Genomic DNA, 25,342 nt, shown 5'->3' on the forward strand with positions numbered 1-25,342 from the left:
AAAGCAGGTATAATTTGCGGAGGGCTATTTCAAAGGCAAAGAGACAATTTTGAACGAGGTTGGAGGTGACATCGGATATACGACAACTCTGGCAGGGTTTGTAAGAGATTACTTCCTACAAAACGAAGCCCAATAGCATGAATGGCAGCGATGCTCCTCTGCCAGATGAACTCAACGCCTTCTATGCCCGCTTGGAAAGGGAGAATATAACTACAGCTGCAAAGACCCCTGCTGCACCCGATGACACTGTGATCTCTCTCTGAGGCCGATGTTAGGCTGTCTTTGAAGAAGGAGTACCTGGTAAGGCTCCAAAAACCTGTGCCAACCAACTGGCAGGAGTATTCAAGGACATTTTCAACCTCTCACTGTTACAGGCAGAAGTTTCCATTTGCTTTAAAAAGGAAATAATTATACCAGTGACTAAGAAGAATCATGTGAGTTGCCTTAATTTTGCCTGGTAACACTCACATCTACAGTGATGAAATGCTTTGAGAGGTTGGTCATGACCAGACTGAACTCCTGCCTCAGCAAGGACCTGGACCTATTGCAATTTGCCTATTGCCACAATAGGTCAATGGCAGACACAATCTCAATGGCTCTCCACACGGTTTTAGACCACCTGGACAACACAAACACCTATGTCAGGATACTGTTCATCGACTATAGCTCAGCATTTAATACCATCATTCCCACAATCCTGATTGAAAAGTTACAGAACCTGGGCCTCTGTACCTTCCACTGCAATTGGATCCTCAACCTCCTAACCGGAAGACCACAATCTGTGCAGATTGGTGATAATATCTCCTCCTTGCTGACGATCAACACTGGTGCATCTCAGGGGTGTGTACTTAGCCGACTGTTCTACTCTCTCTATACTCATGACCGTGTGGTTAGGCATAGCTCAAATACCATCTATAAATTTGCTGATGATACAACTGTTGTTGGTAGAATCCCAGATGGCGACAAGTGGGCCTACAGGAGGTGAGATATGCCAACTATTGGAGTGGTGTCGCAGCAACAACTTGGCACTCAATGTCAGTAAGACGAAAGAGCTGATTGTGGACTTCAGGAAGGGTAGGCTGAAGGAACACATACCAATCCTCAAAGAGGGATCAGAAGTGGAGAGAGTGAGCAGTTTCAAGTTCCTGGATGTCAAGATCTCTGAGGGCCTAACCTGGTCCCAATATATTGACGCAGTTATAAAGAAGGCAAGACAGTGACTATACTTCATTAGGAGTTTGAAGAGATTTGTTATGTCAATAAGTACACTCAAAAACTTCTATAGATGTACCGTGGAAAGCATTCTGACAGGCTGCATCACCGTCTGGTATGGGGGGGCGGGGGCGCGGTGAGGGTTACTGCACAGGACCGAAAGAAGCTACAGAGAGTTGTAAATTTGTCGTAAATTTAGTCCGCTCCATCTTGGGTACGAGCCTACAAAGTACCAGGACATCTTCAAGGAGCGGTGTTTCAGAAAGGCAGCGTCCATTATTAAGGACCCCTAGCATCCAGGGCATGCCCTTTTCTCACTGTTACCATCAGGTAGGAGGTACAGAAGCCTGAAGGCACACACTCAGCAATTCAGGAACAGCTTCTTCCCCTGTGCCATGCGATTCCTAAATAGACATTGTATCCTTGAACACTACCTTACTTTTTTAATATATATTATTTCTGTTTTTTTGCATGATTTTAATCTATTCAATAGACGTATACTGTAACTTATTTATTATTACAGCTTCCTCCCACAGGCAGTCAGACTGCTAAATAGCTGCTCTACCTGACTCTCTTTGGACACTTTTAACTTGCACTGGACACTTATAACTTGATTTTAACTGACATGTGGCTGTTGCGTTTTACTATTTATTGTTATGTTTATTATTTAGTGTTGTGTTTGTTATGTTATGATTGCACTGCTCCTGAGAAACGCTGTCTCATTCTGCCCTGCAGAGCTGATGTACAGTTAGAATGACAATAAAGTTTTTTGAATCTTTTGAATCTTTGAATCTTAGAATCTTTGAATCTTTATTTATTTTCTCTTTCTTCTATATTATGTAATGCATTGAACTGCTACCACTAAGCTAACAAATTTCACAACACATGCCGGAGATAATAAACCTGATTCTGATTATGAGGTAAAGCCTCGAAATCACCACTCGTGGCTCTGTCCACTTAGACGATGGCTGTTGCACTCGTCCCTACCTTCCTTTAATTTGCTCTTACTTATCAATCCCAAATGCAGATTAGACCATAAGACAAAGGAGCAGAAGTCGGCCATTTGACCCATCGAGTCTGCTCTGCCATTTTATCAAGAGCTGATCCATTCTCCTATTTAGTCCCACTGCCCCGCCTTCTCACCATAATCTTTGATGCCCTGGCTACTCAGATACCCATTGGTCACAGGTCAAAACTCTATTTTGCTGCAGCGACCCACTGCTCCCTTTTCTACTTGGGCAGGGGACCTGACTGAAATCCCCTCCTCTCCAAACTTCTGATGTCCATATTGGTCACTGGTCAAAGCTCTATTTCGTTGCAGCGACCCGCCACTCCCTCTTCTACTTAGACAGTGTACCCGAGTGAAATTCCCCTCGTCTCAAAACTTCCAATGTCTGGATTAGTCGCTGGTTATAGTTATAGCTTGGGTTACAAGTCCATTGTAGACTTCCAATATCTGATTCTCATATCTGATCCTGATTCCCATCTATCAACCTCATTAATATGCTCAATCACCCATCATTCACAATCCAGTAAAACAATTCCAAAGAATCCTGGATTTTGAACCCGCAAGCACCTGACCACCTCTTACCCTAAGTCCTTTCCCCCTATTAGAGGAAACAGCTTTTCACCATTCATCAGTTCCTCTCAGAACCTTTTACACAGAAAGAGACCATAGAAACATAAAAGGCCTACAGCACAATACAGGCCCTTCAGCCCACAAAGCTGTGCTGAACATGTCTTTACCTTAGAACTACCTAAGCTTACACATAGCCCTCTATTTTTCTAAGTTCCATGTACCTATCCAGGAGTCTCTTAAAAGACCCTATTGTTTCCGCTTCCACCGCCGCCGCCGGCAGCCCATTCCACGCAGTCACCACTCTCTGCGTAAAAAACTTACTCCTGACATCTACTCTGTACCTACTGCCAAGCACCTTAAAACTATGCCCTCTCATGCTAGCCATTTCAGCCCTGGGAGAAAGCCTCTGACTAACCACAAGATCAATGCCTCTCATTATCTTGTACACCTCTGTCAGGTCACCTCTCATCCTCCGTCGCTCCAAGGAGAAAAGGCCGAGTTCACACAAACTATTCTCATACGGCATACTCCCCAATACAGGCAACATCCTTGTAAATCTCCTCTGCACCCTTTCTATGGTTTCCACGTCCTTCCTATAGTGAGGTGACCAGAAATGAGCACGGTACTCCAAGTGGGGTCTGACCAGGGTCCTATATAGCTGCAACATTACCTCTCGGCTCCTAAACTCAATCCCACGATTGATGAAGGCCAATGCGCCGTATGCCACAGAATCAACCTGCGCAGCAGCTTTTAGTGTCCTATGGACTCGGACCCCAAGATCCCTCTGATCCTCCACACTGCCAAGAGTCTTGCCATTAATGCTATATTCTGCCTCATATTTGACCTACCAAAACGAACCACTTCACACTTATTTGGGTTGAACTCCATCTGCCACTTCTCAGCCCAGTTTTGCATCCTATCAATGTTCCACTGTAACGTCTGACAGCCCTCCACACTATCTACAACACCCCAACCTTCGTGTCATCAGCAAGTTTACTAACCCATCCCTCCTCTTCCTCATCCAGGTCATTTATAAAAATCACAAAGAGTAGGGGTCCCAGAACAGATCCCTGAGGTACACCACTGGTCATCGGCCTCAATGCAGAATATGACCTGTCTACAACTACTCTTTGCCTTCTGTGGGCAAGCCAGTTCTGCATCCACAAAGCAATATCCCCTTGGATCCCATGCCTCCTTACTTTCTCAATAAGCCTTGCACGGGGTACCTTATCAAATGCCTTGCTAAAATTTATATACACTACATTTACGGCTCTACCTTCATCAGTGTGTTTAGTCACATCCTCAAAAAATTCAATCAGGCTCGTAAGGCACAACCTGCCTTTGTCAAAGCCATGCTGACTATTCCTAATCATATTATGCTTCTCCAAATGTTCATAAATCCTGCCTCTCAGGATCTTCTCCATCAATTTACCAACTACTAAAGTAAGACTCACTGGTCTATAATTTCCTGGGCTATCCCTACTCCCTTTCTTGAATAAGGGAATAACATCCACAACCCTCCAGTCCTCCGGAACTTCTCCCATCCCCATTGAAGATGCAAAGATCATTGCCAGAGGCTCAGCAATCTCCTCCCTCGCTTCCCACAGTAGTCTGGGGTACATCCTGTCTGGTCCCGGTGACTTATCCAACCTGATGCTTTCCAAAAGCTCCAGCACATCCTCTTCCTTAATATCTACATGCTCAAGCTTTTCAGTCTGCTGCAAGTCATCCCTACAATCACCAAGATCCTTTTCCGTAGTGAATATTGAAGCAAAGTATTCATTAAGTACCTCTGCCATCTCCTCCGGTTCCATACACACTTTTCCACTGTCTCACTTGATTGGTCCTATTCTCTCACACCTTATCCTCTTGTTCTTCACATGCTTGTAGAATTCCTTGGGGTTTTCCTTAATCCTGTCTGCCAAGGCCTTCTCATGGCCCCTTCTGGCTCTCCTAATTTCATTCTTAAACTCCTTCCTGCTAGCCTTATAATCTTCTAGATCTCTATCATTACCTAGTTTTTTGAACCTTTTGTAAGCTCTTCTTTTCTTCTTGACTAGATTGACAACAGCCTTTGTACACCACAGTTCCTGTACGCTACCATCTTGTCTCATTGGAACGTATCTATGGCAGAACCCCACGCAAATACCCCCTGAGCATTTGCCACATTTCTTCCATGCATTTCCCTGAGAACGTCTTGCATTCTTATAAACACGAGAGAATATCATCCAATCATTATCAAACTATAGTTTTAAGTACACTCATCCCAGGAATCAATCTTATGAATTAACTAAGGCTCAGAGGAAAAGAGATCAAAACAGCACCCAGTTCTCTAAATGAAGACTCACCAAAACCCTAAATAATAGTGTAGAACCATACAACATAGGCACAGGCCCTTTTGCCCACAATGTTGTGCCAATATAATTAAACTAGTAACTAAACTAATCCCTTCTGCCTCCAAAATGTCTATATCTTTCTATTCTCTGCAGATACATGTGCCTATCTAAGAGCCTCTTAAACAGCTCTGTCATATTTACTTCTACAACCACTGCTGACAGGTCATTCCAGGCACCCACCATTCTCAGAGTGAAATACTTGCCCTATAGATCTTCTTTGGACGACAGGGCAAGTTTAAATTCATGCCCTTTATAAGAGACATTTTAAACCAAGGCTGTCTACTCTGTCTTTGACTCTCACAATCCTATTGTTGGAATCGATTTTTTTTGAATTATTGAATTAGTGCAAGACTAAAAATCATAGTTTTAATCAGTTTTTTGTGACATAATTTACATTTTTAACAAATTGTTTCTTTAATAAACTTGTATTTTCACAGTATGTGGTGGTTCATTCCTACTTACTGGCATCAGGTGGTCCAGCAGTTACATATATCTTTTCATTTTTAAATTGATTGGTGTACATTATACTTGTGTTATAATTGTTTTAATTATGTAGCCTATTATCTGGATTATTTCTATCCGAAGAATTTCTGTTATCTCGAGTATAAAGGTGGTAGATTTTTCGAAGATGCCATCTTCCTCTTTTTTTTAAATCTCTGGTTTACTCCTCAGCTCCTCACTTAAGTTTCAATTGTTCTGTATCTTTGTCTAAACCTTAAAACAAAAGATCATGAAAATCAAAGAGTCTCGCTCATTCATGAATTCCTAAAAGAGGCCAGGGATCGAAAATTACTGAGATTCAACACTAAAAACTTATTTCAGGTCTACACAATCTTGACAACAATTACTTTTGAATTCCAACACAAATTCAATGAAGGCCAGCATATCATTAACCTTCTTAGTCATTTGTTGTATGTTTAATTTTGCATTTCATGAACCAGTAAATCAAGATCCATCTGCCCATCAATGTTCACTTGTAATCACAACAATTTAAAAATATTTCTGTCTTTCTATGTTCCCAACCAAAGAATGAGAGGAGATCTTATAGAAACATATAGTCATAGTCATACTTTATTGATCCCGGGGGAAATTGGTTTTCGTTACAGTTGCACCATAAATAATTAAATAGTAATAAAACCATAAATAGTTAAATAGTAATATGTAAATTATGCCAGGAAATAAGTCCAGGACCAGCCTATTGGCTCAGGGTGTCTGACCTCCAAGGGAGGAGTTGTAAAGTTTGATGGCCACAGGCAGGAATGACTTCCTATGACACTCTGTGTTGCACCTCAGTGGAATGAGTCTCTGGCTGAATTTCTCATGTTCTTGTACAAGTATTGTATTTTCCCAGTTTATATTTCAGTTGGCATCCCTGACCCACTTGCTTAACCTAATCTGTATTCCTTGCATTTTCCCCACAACTGGTTTTGTCAACTAGTTTTACATTATTAAGTTTTCTCAGTCATGTAGTTTTTTTTTGTTTTTGGCCCTATCTTTCTCATTTTTTTTGGTGGGGGGGTTGAATTTGGGGATTTCCACGGATGCTGCCCGACCTGCTGAGTTCCTCCAGCGTGTTGTGAGTGTTGATGTGCATGTTCCATTTTGATCATTTTTTTTAATGCGGGGAAGGGGTATTTGGGGGGTTGATGCGCCTGTTCAGTTTTTGTTCCCTTGTTTGTGCTGGGAGGGAGGATTTGGGGGTTGATAATCGTGCTATGTTTTCTTTTCTTCCTTGGTTTCATAGCTACCCAGAGAAGAAATTATAGAGTTACATACTTTGATAATAAATGAACCTTTGAAGCTTCTCAACCTTTGACTAATTATGTTTATTCTCCTATTTTAAATCACTTAACACAAACTGAACAACTGAGGGCTCATGATTGAGCCCCAAGCTGCCCCATCAATAACAGCTTAACAAGCTAAAAGGACCCATTTATTCCTACTCCCTGATTTTTGACCTTTAATAAATCTTCTTTCTAAGCTAACTATGTTATTCAACAATGTTTATATAGTATAACTCTATTACATTTGTCGAACACAATGTTCGTCTTAGAAAATCATGCTATATCTGCCTTTAACAATTTTTTTGAATGTCATATTCCAATGTCCCTTATGCAGATATCATGATTTTATTGGTAAAAGATATCTAGACAATTGATCCACAGTTCTTATTCCCTCCTTCTATCTTTAATTACCGTGTTATTTTTGTTATTATTTAATCAATTGGGAATGTTCCAGAAGTGAGGACGATTTGGAAAATCATCACTAATGTATCTGCTTTCTCAGAGATCATGACTTTTTGAACTTTGGGATGCAGGTTCATACATCCAGTTCCAGACTCTCCCAATTGGTCCAGTACGTTCTCTTTCATGATATTAACAATTTGAAGTTCCTGAGGTTCATCTTTTCTTTACGTATACTGTTTCCATTGCAGGGAACAAAGTAATCATTTATTTGCACAAATGTTTTTTATTCCTTATTATAATTTTTCCTATCAAATTTTGCATGCATTCCATAATTGTTTTTGCCACTCTACTTTTTTTTACATAATTATACTGATCAAATGTATTTAGAATTTAGTATTTATTTAAATCTTACATTCATCCCACAACATGATGGAGTAAAAATCTTTGTGTTATGACTCCATGGCAATGTACAGACATGTGAATTTAAAAGTCTAATGGCTTGTAGAAAGAAGCTGTCCTGTAGCCTGTTGGCCCTGGCTTTAATGCTACGGTACCATTTGCCAGACAGAAGCAGCTGAAACAGTTTATGGCTGGGGTGACTGGTGTGCCCGATGATCCTCCAGGCTTATTACAACAACTTTATATCTCTCATTGGAAAAATAGATTTTTGTTTTAAATAAATGTGGATTCAAATCCCCCATATGGGAAGGGACTTTGCAGGTGGATAAGCAGAGAAATATTGAAGAATGATATGGACTTACAAACTGCATACTATTCATTAGCTGAACTCCAGCAGAACATCTCTATACAGTAAACATTGCCCAAACTCTCCAGGCTACAGCAAAGTGAAATCCCACAGGCTGGTGAAGATTTTTAAGTAGCAGTTATTGAAGCTTATGAATCTAATCTAATTATCTAAGTTTGGCTGCAAACATAGAACATAAAACAGTACAGTACAGGTACAGGCCCTTGAGGCCATTACGTCTGTGCTGAATATCATGCTAATCTAACTATCATTCAACAAATTCCACTCAGTGAAAGACTTACCATTCTTCTCCAATTTTATAAACATAAATGATACTGTCCGTCTGCCCAATAGCTATTTTGGTGGAATCTGGGGAAAAGGCCATCCCTTTGACCACATAGCTTTTCTTGCCATACTGAAAAAAAAACAATGATATAATTTTTAATTGCAACCATCTAAATGAAAAGAGCCTAAATTGTACTCCACAGCTAATCTTGTTTCACAAGTGGCTAAATGCTAGAAAAGACATCTACCTCCTTAAATAATATTTGGAATGTTTTTTTATTTTTTTAAAGAACACATCTTCTTGAAGATACAAATTCGGAGGATTAATATTAGATTTGTGATCAGAGCTCTACAATAAGCAGAAGTTGTAGAAAACAAATTAATTATTTATTATTACCAGTGCACAAAGCCATATATAATTCAAGAAAATATATTTTGCTAAATAGGATTAAATAACAAAATGGTTCATTCATGATCTATATTTTAAAAAAATCTCACATTCATCTATCGCTAGGAGTGATTTAGTGGCTCTGCAGTTACTGTTGCTGATACACAGATACCGGAACCCAGATTTGATCCTGTCCTTGTGCACTGTCTGTGTGGAGGTTGCACATTCTGTCAGTGACTGTGTGGGTTTCCTACAGATGCTTTGGTTTACTCCCATTATCCTAAAGAGCTCTGGTTCATTAATTTAAATTACTCCTCGAGTAATATTAAGGCAATTGCAGGAGAGGGTAAAAGAGAGTAAATGCAATGATATGTGGAAATTAGGAGCAGGGAGGGAAAGTGAATCAATATTATTTCTCCTCTGATAGTGGGTAAAATACTTCACTGTGTCATTACAAGATAAACCTCAAAATTCAAAATTAAAGGAATTTATAAACAAAAGTCTGTGCAAGACAAGTTTCCTTGCTCTACCTTTTCAATGCAAATAGCTGGTAGTGAGAATCTTCCATTTTAGTAGCTATTATTGAGCTGAGTACAAATGCATCAAAGGTCCTAAAGATTTCTGAGATTATTGTTAATACGAGGGGTGATTGATAAGTTTGTGGCCTAACGTAGAAGAAGTCAATTTTAGAAAACCCAAACACGAGGAAATCTGCAGATGCTGGAATTTCAAGCAACACACATAAAAGTTGCTGGTGAACGCAGCAGGTCAGGCAGCATCTCCAGGAAGAGGTACAGTCGACGTTTCGGGCTGAGACCCTTCGTCAGGACTAACTGAAAGAAAAGCTAGTAAGAGATTTGAAAGTGGGAGGGGGAGGGGGAGATCTGAAATGATAGGAGAAGACAGGAGGGGGAGGGATGGAGCCAAGAGCTGGACAGTTGATTGGCAAAAGGGAAATGAGAGGATCATGGGACAGGAGGCCTAGGGAGAAAGAAAGGGGGAGGGGGGAACCCAAAGGATGGGCAAGGGGTATAGTCAGAGGGACAGAGGGAGAAAAAGGAGAGAGAGAAAAAGAATGTGTATATACAAATAAATAAATAAATTACGGATGGGGTACGAGGGGGAAGTGGGGCATTAGCAGAAGTTTGAGAAGTCAATGTTCATGCCATCAGGTTGGAGGCTACCCAGACGGAATATAAGGTGTTGCTCTTCCAACCTGAGTGTGGCTTCCTCTTTGCAGTAGAAGAGGCTGTGGATAGACATATCAGAATGGGAATGTGATGTGGAATTAAAATGTCCACTGGGAGATCCTGCTTTCTCTGGCGAACAGAGCGTAGGTGTTCAGCGAAGCGATCTCCCAGTCTGCGTCAGGTCTCGCCAATATATAGAAGGCCACATCGGGAGCACCGGACGCAGTATATCACCCCAGCCGACTCACAGGTGAAGTGTCGTCTCACCTAGAAGGACTGTCTGGGGCCCTGAATGGTGGTAAGGGAGGAAGTGTAAGGGCATGTGTAGCACTTGTTCCGCTTACAAGGATAAGTGCCAGGAGGGAGATCGGTGGGGAGGGATGGGGGGGACGGACGGACAGACAAATGGACAAGGGAGTCGCGTAGGCAGCGATCCCTGTGGAAAGTGGGGGGGGGGGAAGATGAGGTTAGTGGTGGGATCCCATTGGAGGTGGCGGAGTTACGGAGAGTAATATGTTGGACCCGGAGGCTGGTGGGGTGGTAGGTGAGGACCAGGGGAACCCTATTCCTAGTGGGGTGGCAGGAGGATGGAGTGAGAGCAGATGTACGTGAAATGGGGGAGATGCGTTTAAGAGCAGAGTTGATAGTGGAGGAAGGGAAGTCCCTTTCTTTAAAAAAGGAAGACATCTCCCTCGTCCTAGAATGAAAAGCCTCATCCTGAGAGCAGATGCGGCGGAGACGGAGGAATTGCGAGAAGGGGATGGCGTTTTTGCAAGAGACAGGGTGAGAAGAGGAATAGTCCAGATAGCTGTGAGAGTCAGTAGGCTTATAGTAGACATCAGTATCTCTGTCTCCAGAGACAGAGACAGAAAGATCAAGAAAGGGAAGGGAGGTGTCGGAAATGGACCAGGTAAACTTGAGGGCAGGGTGAAAGTTGGAGGCAAAGTTAATGAAGTCAATAAGTTCAGCATGCGTGCAGGAAGCAGCGCCAATGCAGTCGTCAATGTAGCGAAGGAAAAGTGGGGGACAGATACCAGAATAGGTACGGAACATAGATTGTTCCACAAAGCCAACAAAAAGGCAGGCATAGCTAGGACCCATACGGGTGCCCATAGCTACACCTTTAGTTTGGAGGAAGTGGGAGGAGCCAAAGGAGAAATTATTAAGAGTAAGGACTAATTCCACTAGACGGAGCAGAGTGGTGGTAGAGGGTCTGGAGTCCAAAAAGAAGCGGAGAGCTTTGAGACCTTCCTGATGGCAGAACATTGACTTCTCAAATTTCCGCTAATGCCCCACCTCCCCCTTGTACCCCATCCATTATTTATTGATTTATATACACACATTATTTTTCTCTCTCTCCTTTTTCTCCCTCTGTCCCTCTCACTATACCCCTTGCCCATCCTTTGGGATCCCCCCTCCCCCTTTCTTTCTCCCTAGACCTCCTGTCCCATGATCCTCTCATATCCCTTTTACCAATCAACTGTCCAGCTCTTGGCTCCATCCCTCCCCCTCCTGTCTTCTCCTATCGTTTTGGATCTCCCCCTCCCCCTCCCACTTTCAAATCTCTTACTAGCTTTTCTTTCAATTAGTCCCGACGAAGGGTCTTGGCCCGAAACGTTGACTGTACCTCTTCCCAAAGATGCCGCCTGGCCCGCTGCGTTCACCAGCAACTCTTATGTGTGTTGTTTAGAAAACCTAGCACGTTTATTTTTCAACATAGTCCCCTCCTACATTTGCACACTTAGTCCAACAGTTGTGGATCTTTGTAGAAGTTGGCATCTTGGACCTCCAGAAAGTGGTCCACAGCAGGGCTGATTGATAAGTTTGTGGCCTAAGGTAGAAGGAGATGAGTTATACAGCTCTCATTACATGCACGTGCAGTTCAACTCTGAGTGATTATGCAGAAAGTTTGAAGTTAATAACTCGTCTTCTTTCACCTTAGGCCACAAACTTATCAATCGCCCCTGCTGTGGACCACTTCTGGAGGTCCAAGACGCCAACTTCTACAAAGAAGGGTCCATGACCACTGGACTAAGTGTGTATATGTAGGAGGGGACTATGTTGAAAAATAAATGTGCTAGGTTTTCTAAAATTGACTCCTTCTGCCTTAGGCCATGAACTTATCGATCACCCCTCATTGAACATAGAACAGTAGAACACAGGAACCGGCCCTTTGGCCTGCAATATTGCACTAAACTACTAAAGGTTCAAAGTAAATTTATTATCAAAGTACATATATGTCACCATATACAACCCTGAGATTCATTTTCTTGTGGGAATACTCAGTAAATCCATAATCAAAAAATAACCATAATAGAATCAATGAAAGACTGCACCAACTTGGGCATTCAACCACTTGCAAATACAAAAAGAAAGAAAGAATAACAGTAAATAAATAAATAAGCAATAAATATTGAGAACACGAGATGAAGTGTCCTTGAAAGTGAGTCAATAGGTTGTGGGATCATTGCTATGATGAAGTGAAGTTGAACCCCTTAGGTTAGTCATAGTCATAGTCATACTTTTTTGATCCTGGGGGAAATTGGTTTTCGTTACAGTTGCACCATAAATAATTAAATAGTAATAAACCATAAATAATTAAATAGTAATATGTAAATTATGCCAGGAAATAAGTCCAGGACCGGCCTATTGTCTCAGGGTGTCCGACCCTCCAAGGGAGGAGTTGTAAAGTTTGATGGCCACAGGAGCCATCAAGAGCCAAATTACTGATTAAATTAGATTATGAGAACATTTAGTCCTCTTTTATTGTCATTTAGAAATGCATACATGCATTAAGAAATGATACAATGTTCCTCCAGAGTGATATCACAGAAAAACAGGACAAACCAAAGACAACACTGACAGAACCACATAATTATAACATATAGTTACAGCAGTGCAAAGCAATACCACAATTTGATAAAGAACAGACCATGGGCACGGTAAAAAAAAATTCTCAAGTCCTGATCGACTCCCAAGTCCCCGATAGCAGGCGGCAAAAGGAAGAAACTTCCTGCCATAAACCTCCAGGCACCGACAACTGCCGATGCATTGGAAGCACCTGACAACAGCCGACACTGAGTCCGACCGTCTGAAAACCTTGAGCCTCTGACCAGCCCCTCCAATACCACCTCCTGAACGCTATCCCCTGCCAAGTGCCTTCAACCTCACCCCGGCCGCCGAAACAAGCAAAGCTGAGGATTCGGGGCCTTCTGCTCCAGAGATTCCAGACCACACAGTAACAGCGGCAGCGAAGCGGGCATTTCAGAAGTTTCTCCAGATGTTCCTCCGTACTCTCACGTCTGACTCCATCAAATCAGAATTGTGTACGGTACCCTACTTGACTCAGGTTGCAGGGATCGGTCCCTCCACGACTCCCTGGTCCACACGTCCCTCCCACCTGGCACTTATCCCTGTAAGCGCAAGTGCTACACCTGTCCCTACACCTCCTCTCTTGCCACCATTCAGGGCCCCAAGCAGTCCTTCCAAGTGAGGCAACACTTCATTTGTGAGTCTGTTGGGGTCATCTATTGCATCCAGTGCTCCCGGTGCGGCCTCCTCTACATCAGCGAAACCCGATGCAGATTGGGGGACCGCTTTGTCGAGCACCTCCGCTCCGTCCGCCACAACAGACAGGATCTCCCAGTAGCCACCCACTTCAACTCTGCTTCCCACTTCCATTCAGATATGTCCATACATGGCCTCCTCTACTGCCATGATGAGGCTAAACTCAGGTTGGAGAAGCAACACCTCATATACCGTCCAGGTAGTCTTCAGCCCCTTGATATGAACATAGAATTCTCCAACTTCCGGTAATTCCCTCCCCCTCCCTTCCCCTATCCCTATGTCACTCTGCCCCCTCCCTCAGCGGCCTACCACCTCCCTCGTGGGTCCGCCTCCTTCTACTACCCATTGTGTTTTCCCCTATTCCTTCTTCACCTTTCCTGCCTATCACCTCCCCGCTTCCCATCCCTCACCCCTTTATCTTTCCCCTTACTGGTTTTTCACCTGGAACCTACCAGCCTTCTCCTTCCCACCCTCCCCCCACCTTCTTTATAGGGCCTCTGCCCCTTCCCTCTACAGTCCTGACGAAGGGTTCCAGCCCGAAACGTCGACTGATCGTTTCCACAGATGCTGCCCAACCTGCTGAGTTCCTCCAGCGTGTTGTGAGTGTTATTCTACAATTTAGTTTTCATTGCATTCATCGCAGAAAACTCCGCTTCGCAGAAATATGTTGGAAATGGAAGCAACGTTTTCAGTGCTTTCATGGCTGTCTCAGGATATTCAGCCTTGACTTTGATCCGGAATGGCGGCAGAGATGTTATGTCAAACATACTTTTCAGCCCGCCGTCATTTGCAAGCTCGAGGAGTTGATCTTCTTCCCACGCTGACATGGATAATTCACCGGGGATGTTCACAAACAGGTCACAGACCCTTTCCTTTGCACGTCTTGGGTGACTGATGACTTCATGTGCGTTAAAATTCAACAGTGCGTGACAGGGAATGAGGAAAGGTGCAGCTGACTCATATCATTTCATATCGCCAAATCGTATTGTTTCCTTGCGTGGTTGGGGACCACTCAGCACGAAGAGAGACCAACCAGGATGCTCGCTCTTCCTCTCCCTCTCCCCCTCAAAAAAGTCCATTTCCGGAATATTGTATATAATTTCCGGGCATCAGGGAACCACTATTGATATGCAGGAGACTCCTGGAACTTCCGGGAGAGGTGGGATGTTTGGAAATCTCTTCTTAGAATCCACCTTGTCAATCCTCCTCAGAATGTTCCGTGCATCAATGTTCACATTTCATTAAAGTGCAATGAGCACAAGACCAATCTGTTCAACTAATGTCAATCTGTCACAGAAATTGACCTTTCCTGCACTCTCTCCAATGCTAAGTATTTCAATCCTTAAACATAGATTAAATATGTACACAATACTCCAGATGTGGGCTCACAGCACCCTGTAAATTTTCTTCAAAATGTTTCTACTTTTGTATTCCATTCTTCTTTCTATAAACGTCAATGTTAAATTAATCTTCCTAACTATTAGTACTGGCATGCTAACCTTTTGCGCGAAATGTATTTGGACTTTCCCGAACCTAGATAATATTTCTGTAGTCCTATTCAATTTAAATAATGGCTTGATTTCTCATTCCTCCTGCCAAAGTGAATATCATCACATTCTACTTCATCTGCTTACTTCTTGCTCAAGACTTCACTATCTATTCCTTTGAAAGGCCTTTATGCCCTTCCTTACAACTGGTCTATTACTTAAAGTCGTCTACAGTGCACTCAACTATACAATAATTTGATTATGGAACTTCCCTGTAAATAAATGATATCTGTGCACATTATTATTTATATTTAAGACTACAAGTTGTGATTACCTTAGAATCAGCAGGTTTAGTGGAGAATTTATCTCTTCTTTCTCCATTTTCATCATAGAGAAGAACAACTCGGTCTACTGTGCAGACTGCAAACTTGTTGTTGTTGGGTGCCCATGACATACATGTAACTTTTGCAGCACCATCCTTAAAGGAAAAAAATAGCTTAATTTACTTTAAAATTGCATTCAATGTAGAAGGGGAAAAAAACATCCCATTGCCATTTAGGGATGGCAAAAGACACCTTTACGAGAATGAAGAGTATACTGACCAATACTAAACTAGGCAAGACAACCCACCTTAAGAGTACTGAAATGTTACATTTATCCAGTTATGTTATATGGCTCAGAATGTTGGGCAATATCTAGTGACATGAGGAAATGAATTGAAGCAGCAGAGATGTGGTTTCTGAGGAGGATGCAAAGAATATCATGGACGAAATAAATATCTAACGAGGATGTCATGAACGGAGCAAACACAAAAAGAGATTAATGTATTAATTTTAATATTAATATTAATGTATGAGATCATGAAAAGGCAACGTAACTTCATTGGACATGTGATTAGGAAAGAGGAGTTAGAATGCATGGTAATTATGGGAAAGATTGAAGGGAAGAAAGCAAGAGGAAGACGAAGTCAAATGATGATGGAGACAGCAGCCAGAGAAAATGAATACCAATGAATTGATCCACTTGACCCGAAACAGGAGTGTGTGGACAATGGCAGTCAAAGCTCAAACGGCAGGTGATGATGATGATAATTGCCCACTGGATAAAGAACTAAATTCTGAAAACAATACAATCTACTGAATAAAATCAAAATTCTCTGTCATCTTCATCACCCAAAACATCTGATCATTTCAGAATAACTAATATATTTAGGGTCTACATGACACCACCCTTTCAGGTTCCAATTCTTTTTCTTATTTTTTACACTTAGAAATGCGATTAATGTCTGGTGAGCAGTGAGCGAAGCTAAGGAGACTCAAGATGGTTGATCTTGCATCAACTGTAAAACTATTAGGGTCCTGTGACTAGAGTTCGAGCATAAATACGGAGGGGTCGTTTCCATAGAAGAACAGGAGCGGAATTTCATGGTATGAATGCTATTACTGAGTTGACACTTTGATATGAAGATGATAAACATCACCACAACGGTGTGAGCTACCGCTCATCTCTCTCCAACAGAACTGGTCCAGCGGTGATCGGGGGTTACAGAAAGATCGAGTTGGATGCAGATCTTGCATCTGACTACATTACAACAGGCTGCACTGTAATTATAAAGTTATTTGCGACGACCCGAGAGGCTACAGTCCAACCCAAGTTAAAGCTAGAATGCAGTGCGGAAAAGAAACGTCGGCCCCGAGTGATACTGTAGGCCCAGATATCTCCATGCGGCCTGCTCCTCCAGGCCGGTCCCAGCCCCGCTCCACGCAACACCCCCACCCCATTGTACCTGCGGCGTCAACAGGGTTTTCAGGTGCTTCAGCTGCATTCCGCAACCCCACTTTGTTTCCTCCCTGTCGCGGAGCCGCCAGCCGCCGTTGCCCTAGTTACAAGCTCCCGTCCCATTCGTTCGCCGTTGCCCTTGGTTACGAGCCTCCATCCCATTTGCTCTGGTGGAGAATTCCCGCCCATTTCCGACATCCAGCGTCACGTAACCTGCTTTCAAAATGGGCGCCGCCACCGGTGACGCAAGTTTAGCGAACGTGCTCAAAATCAAGGCAGGACAGGGCTTCTTTCATATTTTGTGGGGTTTTTTTTCCCTGCGGTTCATTGAAGGAAAATAAATCATGACAAAAACTGAGAATTTAAAACGTCCTGGAGGAGGAAAAGTGTTCTGAATTTGCAGACGTTTCCGTTTCTTTTAACGTCGTTTGAGTTCCATAAGCGCTCGTTGACAGGGAAAGACTATTTGGACTATTTTAGAGAAAGATATAAAATTGTGGAGATGCCGGGGATTGAACCCGGGGCCTCATACATGCAAAGCATGCGCTCTACCACTGAGCTACATCCCCACCGCTGAACACAGCTCTGCTCCTGTCTCCTGCATACCCGGCTGATTCATTGTTCCGTTTCGCTCTGGTTTGAGTTGGTTTCCACCACGTTTGTTCTGTTTAATTCCATGAAACCCAGGATCCCGCATCTTTGCGTCCTCATCCCCTCAGACCGTCGCGCCACTTTCGAAAATTAATGCACGTACCCTCGGATATGTCTTTGTTCCTGAATCTTCGTTTAAATACTACAATTTAGTTTACATTTCTCAATGTGCCAACGGAATGTTAAATTATTCATCTGAATTTCAGCTTAAAATTCTGAATACTAACCAGAAATTCAAATCAATAGAAACAATTAAGTATAATTTTTTTTCGGGTGGGAAGAAAAGCCACTGGGGAAAAAAAGTACTTTTCATTTTTATATTTTATATGATTTTTAATTTATTATTTTAATATTTACTATCGATTGGTAATCCGGGGAGCGGGAAGCGCAGAATCAAATATCGCTATGATGATTGTACGTTCTAGTATCAATCGTTTGGCGACAATAAAGTATAAAGATTTTCCTTCGGGATCCACCAGGGTGATATACAAGTCCACCAGAAGGCACATGATTTTATACTATAACAGAAAGTTTATAGTATCAATGTCTATATGACAGAAACCTGGTTTAGAAATCTACTACTGAAATACTAGTTTAAATTTAGCCTTCCAACCTTGGGAAATGGAATTCGATGTAATAATTTTGCAATTGTAAAATCCAGCTATTGCCGAAACTTGATTATTTTTACGACTGTGGTGATTCAGATCATGTTTGCTGTATACATTTATACATTGGTATTAAATTTGTGGTAAATGCGCGCCGGAGCCACAGGGATCAGTGCTGGAGGCGGCCGTATCGTAGTCCTGGTGTCAATAATAATGGAAGTTATCTTGTAGGTACAGGAGGCAGTTTCGAAAGCTGGTCTTCATTCAAGAAGTTGATTACAAGAGATGAGACACCTTGCTCCTATTATATGAAAAACTTCGTGCGATCAAATCTAGAATATTGTGTACCGCTCTGGTGTCCCTACTTAAAAGAAAGGTATACTTTCAATAGAGAGTCTGCAGCAGCTTCAGCAGATTGATCTCTGGGGTGGCAGGCTTGTTTTATAAGGAGAGGCTGCTGAAGGAACTCAGCAGGTCATGTAGATCCTCTTCCCTCCACAGATCCTGCTTCACCCCAGAGTTCCTCCAGCATTTTATCTCTCCCTCTCTCTCTTTCTCTCTTTCTCCCTTTCTCTCTTTCTTTCCCCAAGGGTGTCTATAATCTGTGGTCATAGTCTTAAAATAAGGGATCAGTCATTCAGGAAGGAGATAAGAAATAATATTATTAATCCAGAAAGTAGGTTATCTTTGGAATGATTTACCCAGAAGTCTGGAGACAGAATGAGGTCTGTTCAAGAGATTCTTAGATATTTAGATATTAAGGTATCAAGGAACATGCAGGAAAGTAGCACTGAGGTAAAAGATGAATCATGAATTTTCAACAGTTAACTTTGTGATATGATGCTACAATAAAATTGTTAAAACAAGGAGTGTGGGTTACTTTTCTGTGTCTGATTTCACCTTGCTGTGAAACTTTACTGTCAGGGATAAGTGACAGAGAATCCATACAATGCTCTATCTCTCTCTCTGTCTCTGGCCATCCATCCCATAGGATGATGATGGTTCCTTTCAGTCAGTTAGTGGGGTGACCCCACTCCTCAGAAAGGAACAGTGTGTGCGTGAATGGATTTTAGGTGGGGTAGGAGGTTGCACAGGTCCAGACCCACCTTCTCGACATTCCCTCCCGGATCCAGCAGCATGGTGGGGTCCAAGGCAGCTGGGGGAAGTTCTGTTGAAGTGAAAGGCCAGACCAAGCTTCGATACAAGGGATGCCCTCTCCGCGCTTCTTGGCATGTGTTTGCTAGATGGCCGTTGGCCCTACGAGAGAGTTCATCTGCAGACATCCCACCTCTCCTGGAAGTTCCGGGAGTATCCTGCATATTGATAGTGGCTCCCTGACCCCCGCAAATTATGTACAATATCCCGGAAATTGATTTTTTTGAGAGTGAGCGAGCGAGAAAGAGAGAGAGAGAGAGAGCGCGCGAGTGACAGACATAGTGAGAAAGTGACAGAGAGAGCATCCTGATTGGTCACTCTTTGTGCTAAGTAGACATATCAATTTTCTCTGTGGGCAGGCTTTACAGTCTACCTCTCTCTCTCTTTCATTGTCCATCAGTTCAGTTTAGTGTCTTAACTAACCTTGAAGGACTGGTTGCTGCGGCACCATTCCACTAGTTGGCATATCTCAGTCCTGACAAACCATTGACATACAACGTAAAAAGAAGTATTCCCAACACCGACTCCTGTGGAACACTACACCTACAGCCAATCAGAAAAGGCTCCTTTTATTCTTACTCTTTGTCTCCTGTCAATCAGCCAATGCTCTTGCCATGTTAGTATCTTTCAAGTAATACCATGGGCTATTAGCTTGCTAAGCCGCCTCACGCAGCACCTTGCCAATGACCTTCTGAAAATCAAAATATACAACATCCACTGATTCTTCCTTGTCCATCCTGCTTGTTATTTCCTCAAAGAATTCCAACAGATATGTCAGGCAAGATTTTCCCTCAAGGAAACTATGCTGACTATGGCCTGTTTTATCATGTGCCTCCAAGTATCACAAAACCACATCCTTAGCAATTGATACAATATCTTGCCAACCACTGAGGTAAGGCTAACTGGCCTATAATTTCCTTTCTTCTGCTTCCCTCCCTTCTTCAAGAATGGAATAACATTTGCAATATTCCTGCCCTCCAGAACCATACCAGAAGCAACTAATTCTTGAAAGATCATTACTAATGCATCCCCAATCTCTTCAGCCACCTCTTTCGTCTGAAGTATAGTCCACCTGTTCCAGGTGATTTAACTACTTCCAGATTTTTCAGCTTCCCAAGTGCCTTCTTCCTAGTAATAGCAACGGCATTCACTTTTGCCCCCGACACTCTTGAACTTTTGGCATACTGCTAGTTTCCTCCACAGTGAAGGCTGTTGCAAAATACTTGTTCAGGTCATCTACCATTTTCTTGTCCCCCATTACTACCTCTCCAGCATCATTTTCCAGCATTCCAATATCTACTCTCACCTCTCTTTTACTCTTTATATTTCTGAAAAACCTTTGGTATCATTGGCTAGATTTGGTCTTCGTTGGCTAGATTTCCCCATTATGGCTTTTTCTGTTGCCTTCTGTTAGTTTTTAAAAGTTTCCTAATCCTCTAACTTCCCACTTTGATTTATTATATGCCCCTTCTTTTGCTTTTATGTTGGCTTTTACTTATGTTGTCATCCTGCCTTTAGAATACTTCTTGTTATTTGTGAAGTACCTATCCTGTGCCTTCTGAATTACTATTGCTGCTCTGTCGTCATCCCTGCTAATGTCGCCTTCCAGTCAACTTTGGCCAGCTCCTCCCTCATTCCACTGTAATTCCTTTTACTCCTCTGTAATACTGATACATCTGACTTTAGTTTCTCCCTCTCAAATTGTAGGTTGGATTCTTTCATATTATGATCACTGTTTCTTAAAGGTTCCTTTACCTTAAGCTCCCTAATCAAGCACAACATGTAATCCAAAATAGCTGATTCGCTAGTGAGGTCAGCCACAGGCTTCTCTGAAAAGCCACCTTGTATGCATTCTACAAGTTCTCTCTCTTGGAATCCAGCACCAACCTGATCTTCCCAATCTGCCTGCATATTAAAGTCCCCCATTACTATCGTAATATTGCCCTCTTGACATGCCTTTTCTATCTCCTATTATAATTTGTAGCCCACGTCCTGGTTACTGTTCAGAGGCTTGTATATAACTCCCATCAGGGTCTTTTAACTCCTGCAGTTCTGAACTCTACCAGAAGGATTCTATATCTTCCGATCCTATGTCATGTCTTTCTAAGGATCTGATTTCATTTTTTTACCAACAGAACCACCTTCCTACCTGCCTTTCCTTTTGATGCAAAGTGTATCCTTGGATGTTAAGCTCCCAACTATTATATTCTTTCAGCCACAACTCAGTGATGCCCACAACATCATACCTGCTAATCTCTACAAGATCGTCTACCTTATTGAATATACTGCGTGCATTCAAATATAACACCTTCAGTCCTGTATCTATCACCCTTTTTGGTTTTCTCCTTCCTTTACACTCCAATCATTCTACTGACTGCAATTTTGTCCTATCATCTACCTGTCCTTCCTCACAGTCTCACTATACACTGCCTCTTATAAACCAACAGCCCTATCCTCAGCCCAGTTCCCAGTTCCCATCCACCTGCCAAATTAGTTGTATCATGTTGTGATGTCAGTATATCTTCCACCTCTGAGCTTTCTTTTTAATATATTTTGGTTTAATATATAATTAATACAAATGTTGACTGGATTTCTAATCTAATCTTTGGTAAAGATTATCTGTCAAAAGATAAATTTTATACTTCTCTTAGCTCCTTTTGGTTGAGAGGTTCATTGGTTTTATAAAGGTGAGGTATTTCACTATCAACACTTTTGGCTGGACAGCAAACTTGCTCAAGCCAAATATTGCCAAACATTGCCAAACATTGTTTGATTTCTTATCAGAACAATTACCTCATATCTGTTCAAAGAATACTTCTATTGTTTTTTTTATGTTTAAGTTTCTAACTGTATGTTGTTCAAAAGAAAGCCATAATCAAAATATATCTGCACAATGTTTCTTATTTCCGAGAAACTATTTTACATCTTTATACCCTGTGGATCATATGTTAAAGTTTAGAAGTTTAGAATGTGTCAAGTTTAGAAAGAACCAATGCATTAAAACTATGTGCCAAAACAAACAATATTGTTTGATACAATATTAACAAGCGTATACATATTTAAGATCAAGTTAGATAGTTTCACAGACATTTGAATAGCTGACTATTTTGAGATACATTGGAACTAGTGAAGAACAAGTCCATTGTTGGATCTGCAGCCAAACAAGTCTTTGGGCCCTAGTGGACTTCATCCTGGGGTCTTAAAAGAAGTGGCAGGATGGACATTCTTGAGAATGGGAGAAGGATTGGAAAATGCATTTGTAACATCTTTATTCAAAAAAGGAATGGAGGAAATGACAGGCCATATAGTTTAACATCTGTTATAGCGACAATAAGAGAAGCTATAATGAAAGATGTTATGGAAACACAGGGTCATACAGGACAGAAAGAGACCTTTTAGCCCTGTAAAATAACACTGACCACAAAGCACCTATTTACACTCACCTTATCCTCGTTCCATTTTATTCTCCCCTCTTTCCCATCAACTCTGCACCCCCCCCCCCCCCACCACCACCACCAGATTCTGTCATTCACTTACACACAAAGGGAAATTTACAGTGGCCTTTTAACCAACCAACCTTTCTGTTGTTGTGATGTAGGAGGAAACTAGAGTGCCTGAATGAAACCCATCAAGTCACAAAGGGAACATGCAAGCTTCACACAGACAGCACTGGACCAAAAGATATAGATAGGCTGTGAGTGCACAGAGCTCTGGAAAATGAATTATGGTAGGGAAAATTCAATATTGTCTACTCTGGGAGGAAAGAAGAAAAAGCATATTATACAAATGGTGAGAAATTGCTGAGCTCTGAGATCCAGTGGGATCGGGATCATCAAGACACAGCCTGGTTATTTGATAAACATTGTACAAGGCTACTTCTAACATGCATATAAGAGACACAATAGTTGACGTACCACCTAATTCACTGAGTAACAGGGGTCACGCAAAGGATTTGTGCTCAAAATTTGTCCAAATTGGCACTGGTGAAATATGGCATTTTGTGCCCTATTTTTCAGTCATAGATTTTAGGGTAAAAATATGACTAAAATGCTGGGGATGTAGCTCAGTGGTAGAGCGCATGCTTTGCATGTATGAGGCCCCGGGTTCAATACCCGGCATCTCCACAATTTAACCAATTTCCCCCGGGATCAATAAAGTATGACTATGACTATTTTATTTTTAAAAATATTGTTATGATAGTGATTCAGTCACTGTCACAAGTTCAATCCACAATGCATTCTGTGTTAAAATGAATTAAGAGGAAGAAGATAGCTCATTGGTATTCTGAAAAATGTAAATTCACAGTGATGTGTGTTAGCTGCATGTCTCACAATGAACTGAAGTGAACCTCGGCATGATAATCCTCTCAGCTGCCCAGTACTAGATTGGGAATCAATATAGTATCATGCTTGATGAGCACCCCGCTTGGATTGAATGCTTACACCCGAAGACAGACCTGTGTGCGCATGGGGAACACGAGGGACTGCAGATGCTGGAATCTGAAGGAACAACTAGTCTGCTGGAGGAACCCCAGAACCAGGGTTTCAACCTGAAATGCCCACAATTCCTCTCCGCCCACAGCTGTCACTCAAGCCACTGAATTCCCCAGCTGATTCCTTGTTACTGCCTTTCATGCATGTTTCTTGCATTGCTTCCTTTGCTTCAAAGGTCGTTTACATTAAGATCCTCAGAGACATTTATTGTATGTCTTCTTGAGTAGGCAGTGGCTTCATACCTATCCCCAACCCATGTAAAACACTATTAATAAGATATGACACTGACATTTTCATGTTTATCATCTGGAAGGAAGAGAGAAATTGAAAAATATATTAGAGCCACCTTTTGCATTCAAGTAATTTTTTACCCCGAATACCTTTAAGTTGTTGGCTTATATTTTTGGTAAACAATATTCACCAAATTCACTTCATCCCTACGATCAGCTCCCGAGATCCTGGTTTTGCAGGGATCTCACTCAGCCATGGTCATGGTTTGCTTTAAGGCTCAGAGACTCTTGCTTCCGATGGCATGGCGAGATACAGGTTTTGCTAATGAGGAAGCAGTGAAGCATTATGCATTAGATGCGGTCAGCAGACCGTGCAGCACATTCTCTGGAGGAGAAGGAGAAAGCAGCCCTAAAGCTATGTGGCTTAGGCCTGGGCAGCATTTTCTGCCAGTCTTCTGAGAATCTTATGAATACCTTTCCCAGGAAAAATGCTTTTGAAGGAAGGGTTTCGAAGGAGCTGGTCATGCTATAGGCAGAGCAACAGTCTTATAGCTGGGGCCAATTCTGAAACCGGTCTTAATTTTTATCCAGGTAGGATCCGAAGACATCTGTGATGTTTTCATATTGCTGCATGCCGTAGAGATGTGACCAAAGTTCTCTTTTCAAGTAGAGTAAAATTTGTCTGCTTCCTTTCTATTGTTTGAGAAGCAAACAACATGGGAAAGGGTGGTAGCAGGGTTAACAACTCATCCATTGTATAGGGGAGATAAAATACACCAATATTGTATTCCAAGCTGCACATAACCACACAGATCTTTACCAGAATATCAAGTTATTTCACTCCCCACACTCCCCATTCGTATCCAGAAACTCAGCTCATGGCATTCATGACTCCTTTATGCTGTGGTAGGAATTTGTCTGCCTCCATCTCAGATCAATAAATGGCTCTTTGCTGGGTGGCAGTTCAAGACTGAAACTTACATATCTGCATACTGAGGATCCATAAAGGAAAGCAGAGCACTGTTAAAATTTGAGCCATACAAACGCCAGAAATATGATGGAAAACATCGTAGGATTTCTGAAATAACAATCTGCATTGTGGTCTCATCTAGAAGAGCTCTCCAAAATAACTTAAAGAGGACATCTTCACTGTGGTTTGCATCTTCTGTTGGAAGCGGGGGCTGCTTGTAGCCCAGCTGTCATAGGGTCATAGAGAAGTACAGCACAGTAACTGGCCCTTCGGCCCTTCTAGTCCATGCCAAAACTATGTAAACTGCCTACTCCCAACGACTTGCACTGGGACCATAGCCCTCCATATCCCTAGCTGTCTTATGGTTCCAGTGATCCACATTTGACTCTGACGCTGTGTGGAGTTTGCACATTTTGCTTTGACT

At 42.1% G+C, this 25,342-nt stretch overlaps 1 protein-coding gene and 2 non-coding genes across 4 annotated transcripts in view; 1 reads left to right on the forward strand and 2 right to left on the reverse strand.

Annotated features, from left to right (window-relative positions):
• The window catches only part of ift172 (intraflagellar transport 172), a 210,536-nt gene extending 193,568 nt beyond the window's left edge, over window positions 1–16,968 (reverse strand). For both annotated transcript variants that reach the window (XM_063035645.1, XM_063035641.1), the window contains exons 1-3: window positions 16,822–16,968; window positions 15,370–15,513; window positions 8,421–8,533 (exon numbers count right to left, since the gene is read on the reverse strand). In XM_063035645.1, coding sequence (XP_062891715.1) covers window positions 8,421–8,533; window positions 15,370–15,513; window positions 16,822–16,860 — 296 coding nt within the window. In that variant the 5' untranslated portion in view covers window positions 16,861–16,968. The remainder of the gene's footprint in view (window positions 1–8,420; window positions 8,534–15,369; window positions 15,514–16,821) is intronic.
• A 343-nt stretch (window positions 16,969–17,311) lies between these two features.
• trnaa-ugc (transfer RNA alanine (anticodon UGC)) lies at window positions 17,312–17,383 on the reverse strand. The gene has a single exon. It is a non-coding gene; the product is annotated as a tRNA-Ala (tRNA).
• Window positions 17,384–23,277: 5,894 nt separating this feature from the next.
• On the forward strand, window positions 23,278–23,349 carry trnaa-ugc (transfer RNA alanine (anticodon UGC)). The gene has a single exon. It is a non-coding gene; the product is annotated as a tRNA-Ala (tRNA).
• The last annotated feature ends 1,993 nt before the right edge of the window (window positions 23,350–25,342 follow it).

Source organism: Mobula hypostoma, chromosome 2 (assembly GCF_963921235.1).
Source record: "Mobula hypostoma chromosome 2, sMobHyp1.1, whole genome shotgun sequence".
Lineage (NCBI taxonomy): Eukaryota > Metazoa > Chordata > Chondrichthyes > Myliobatiformes > Myliobatidae > Mobula > Mobula hypostoma.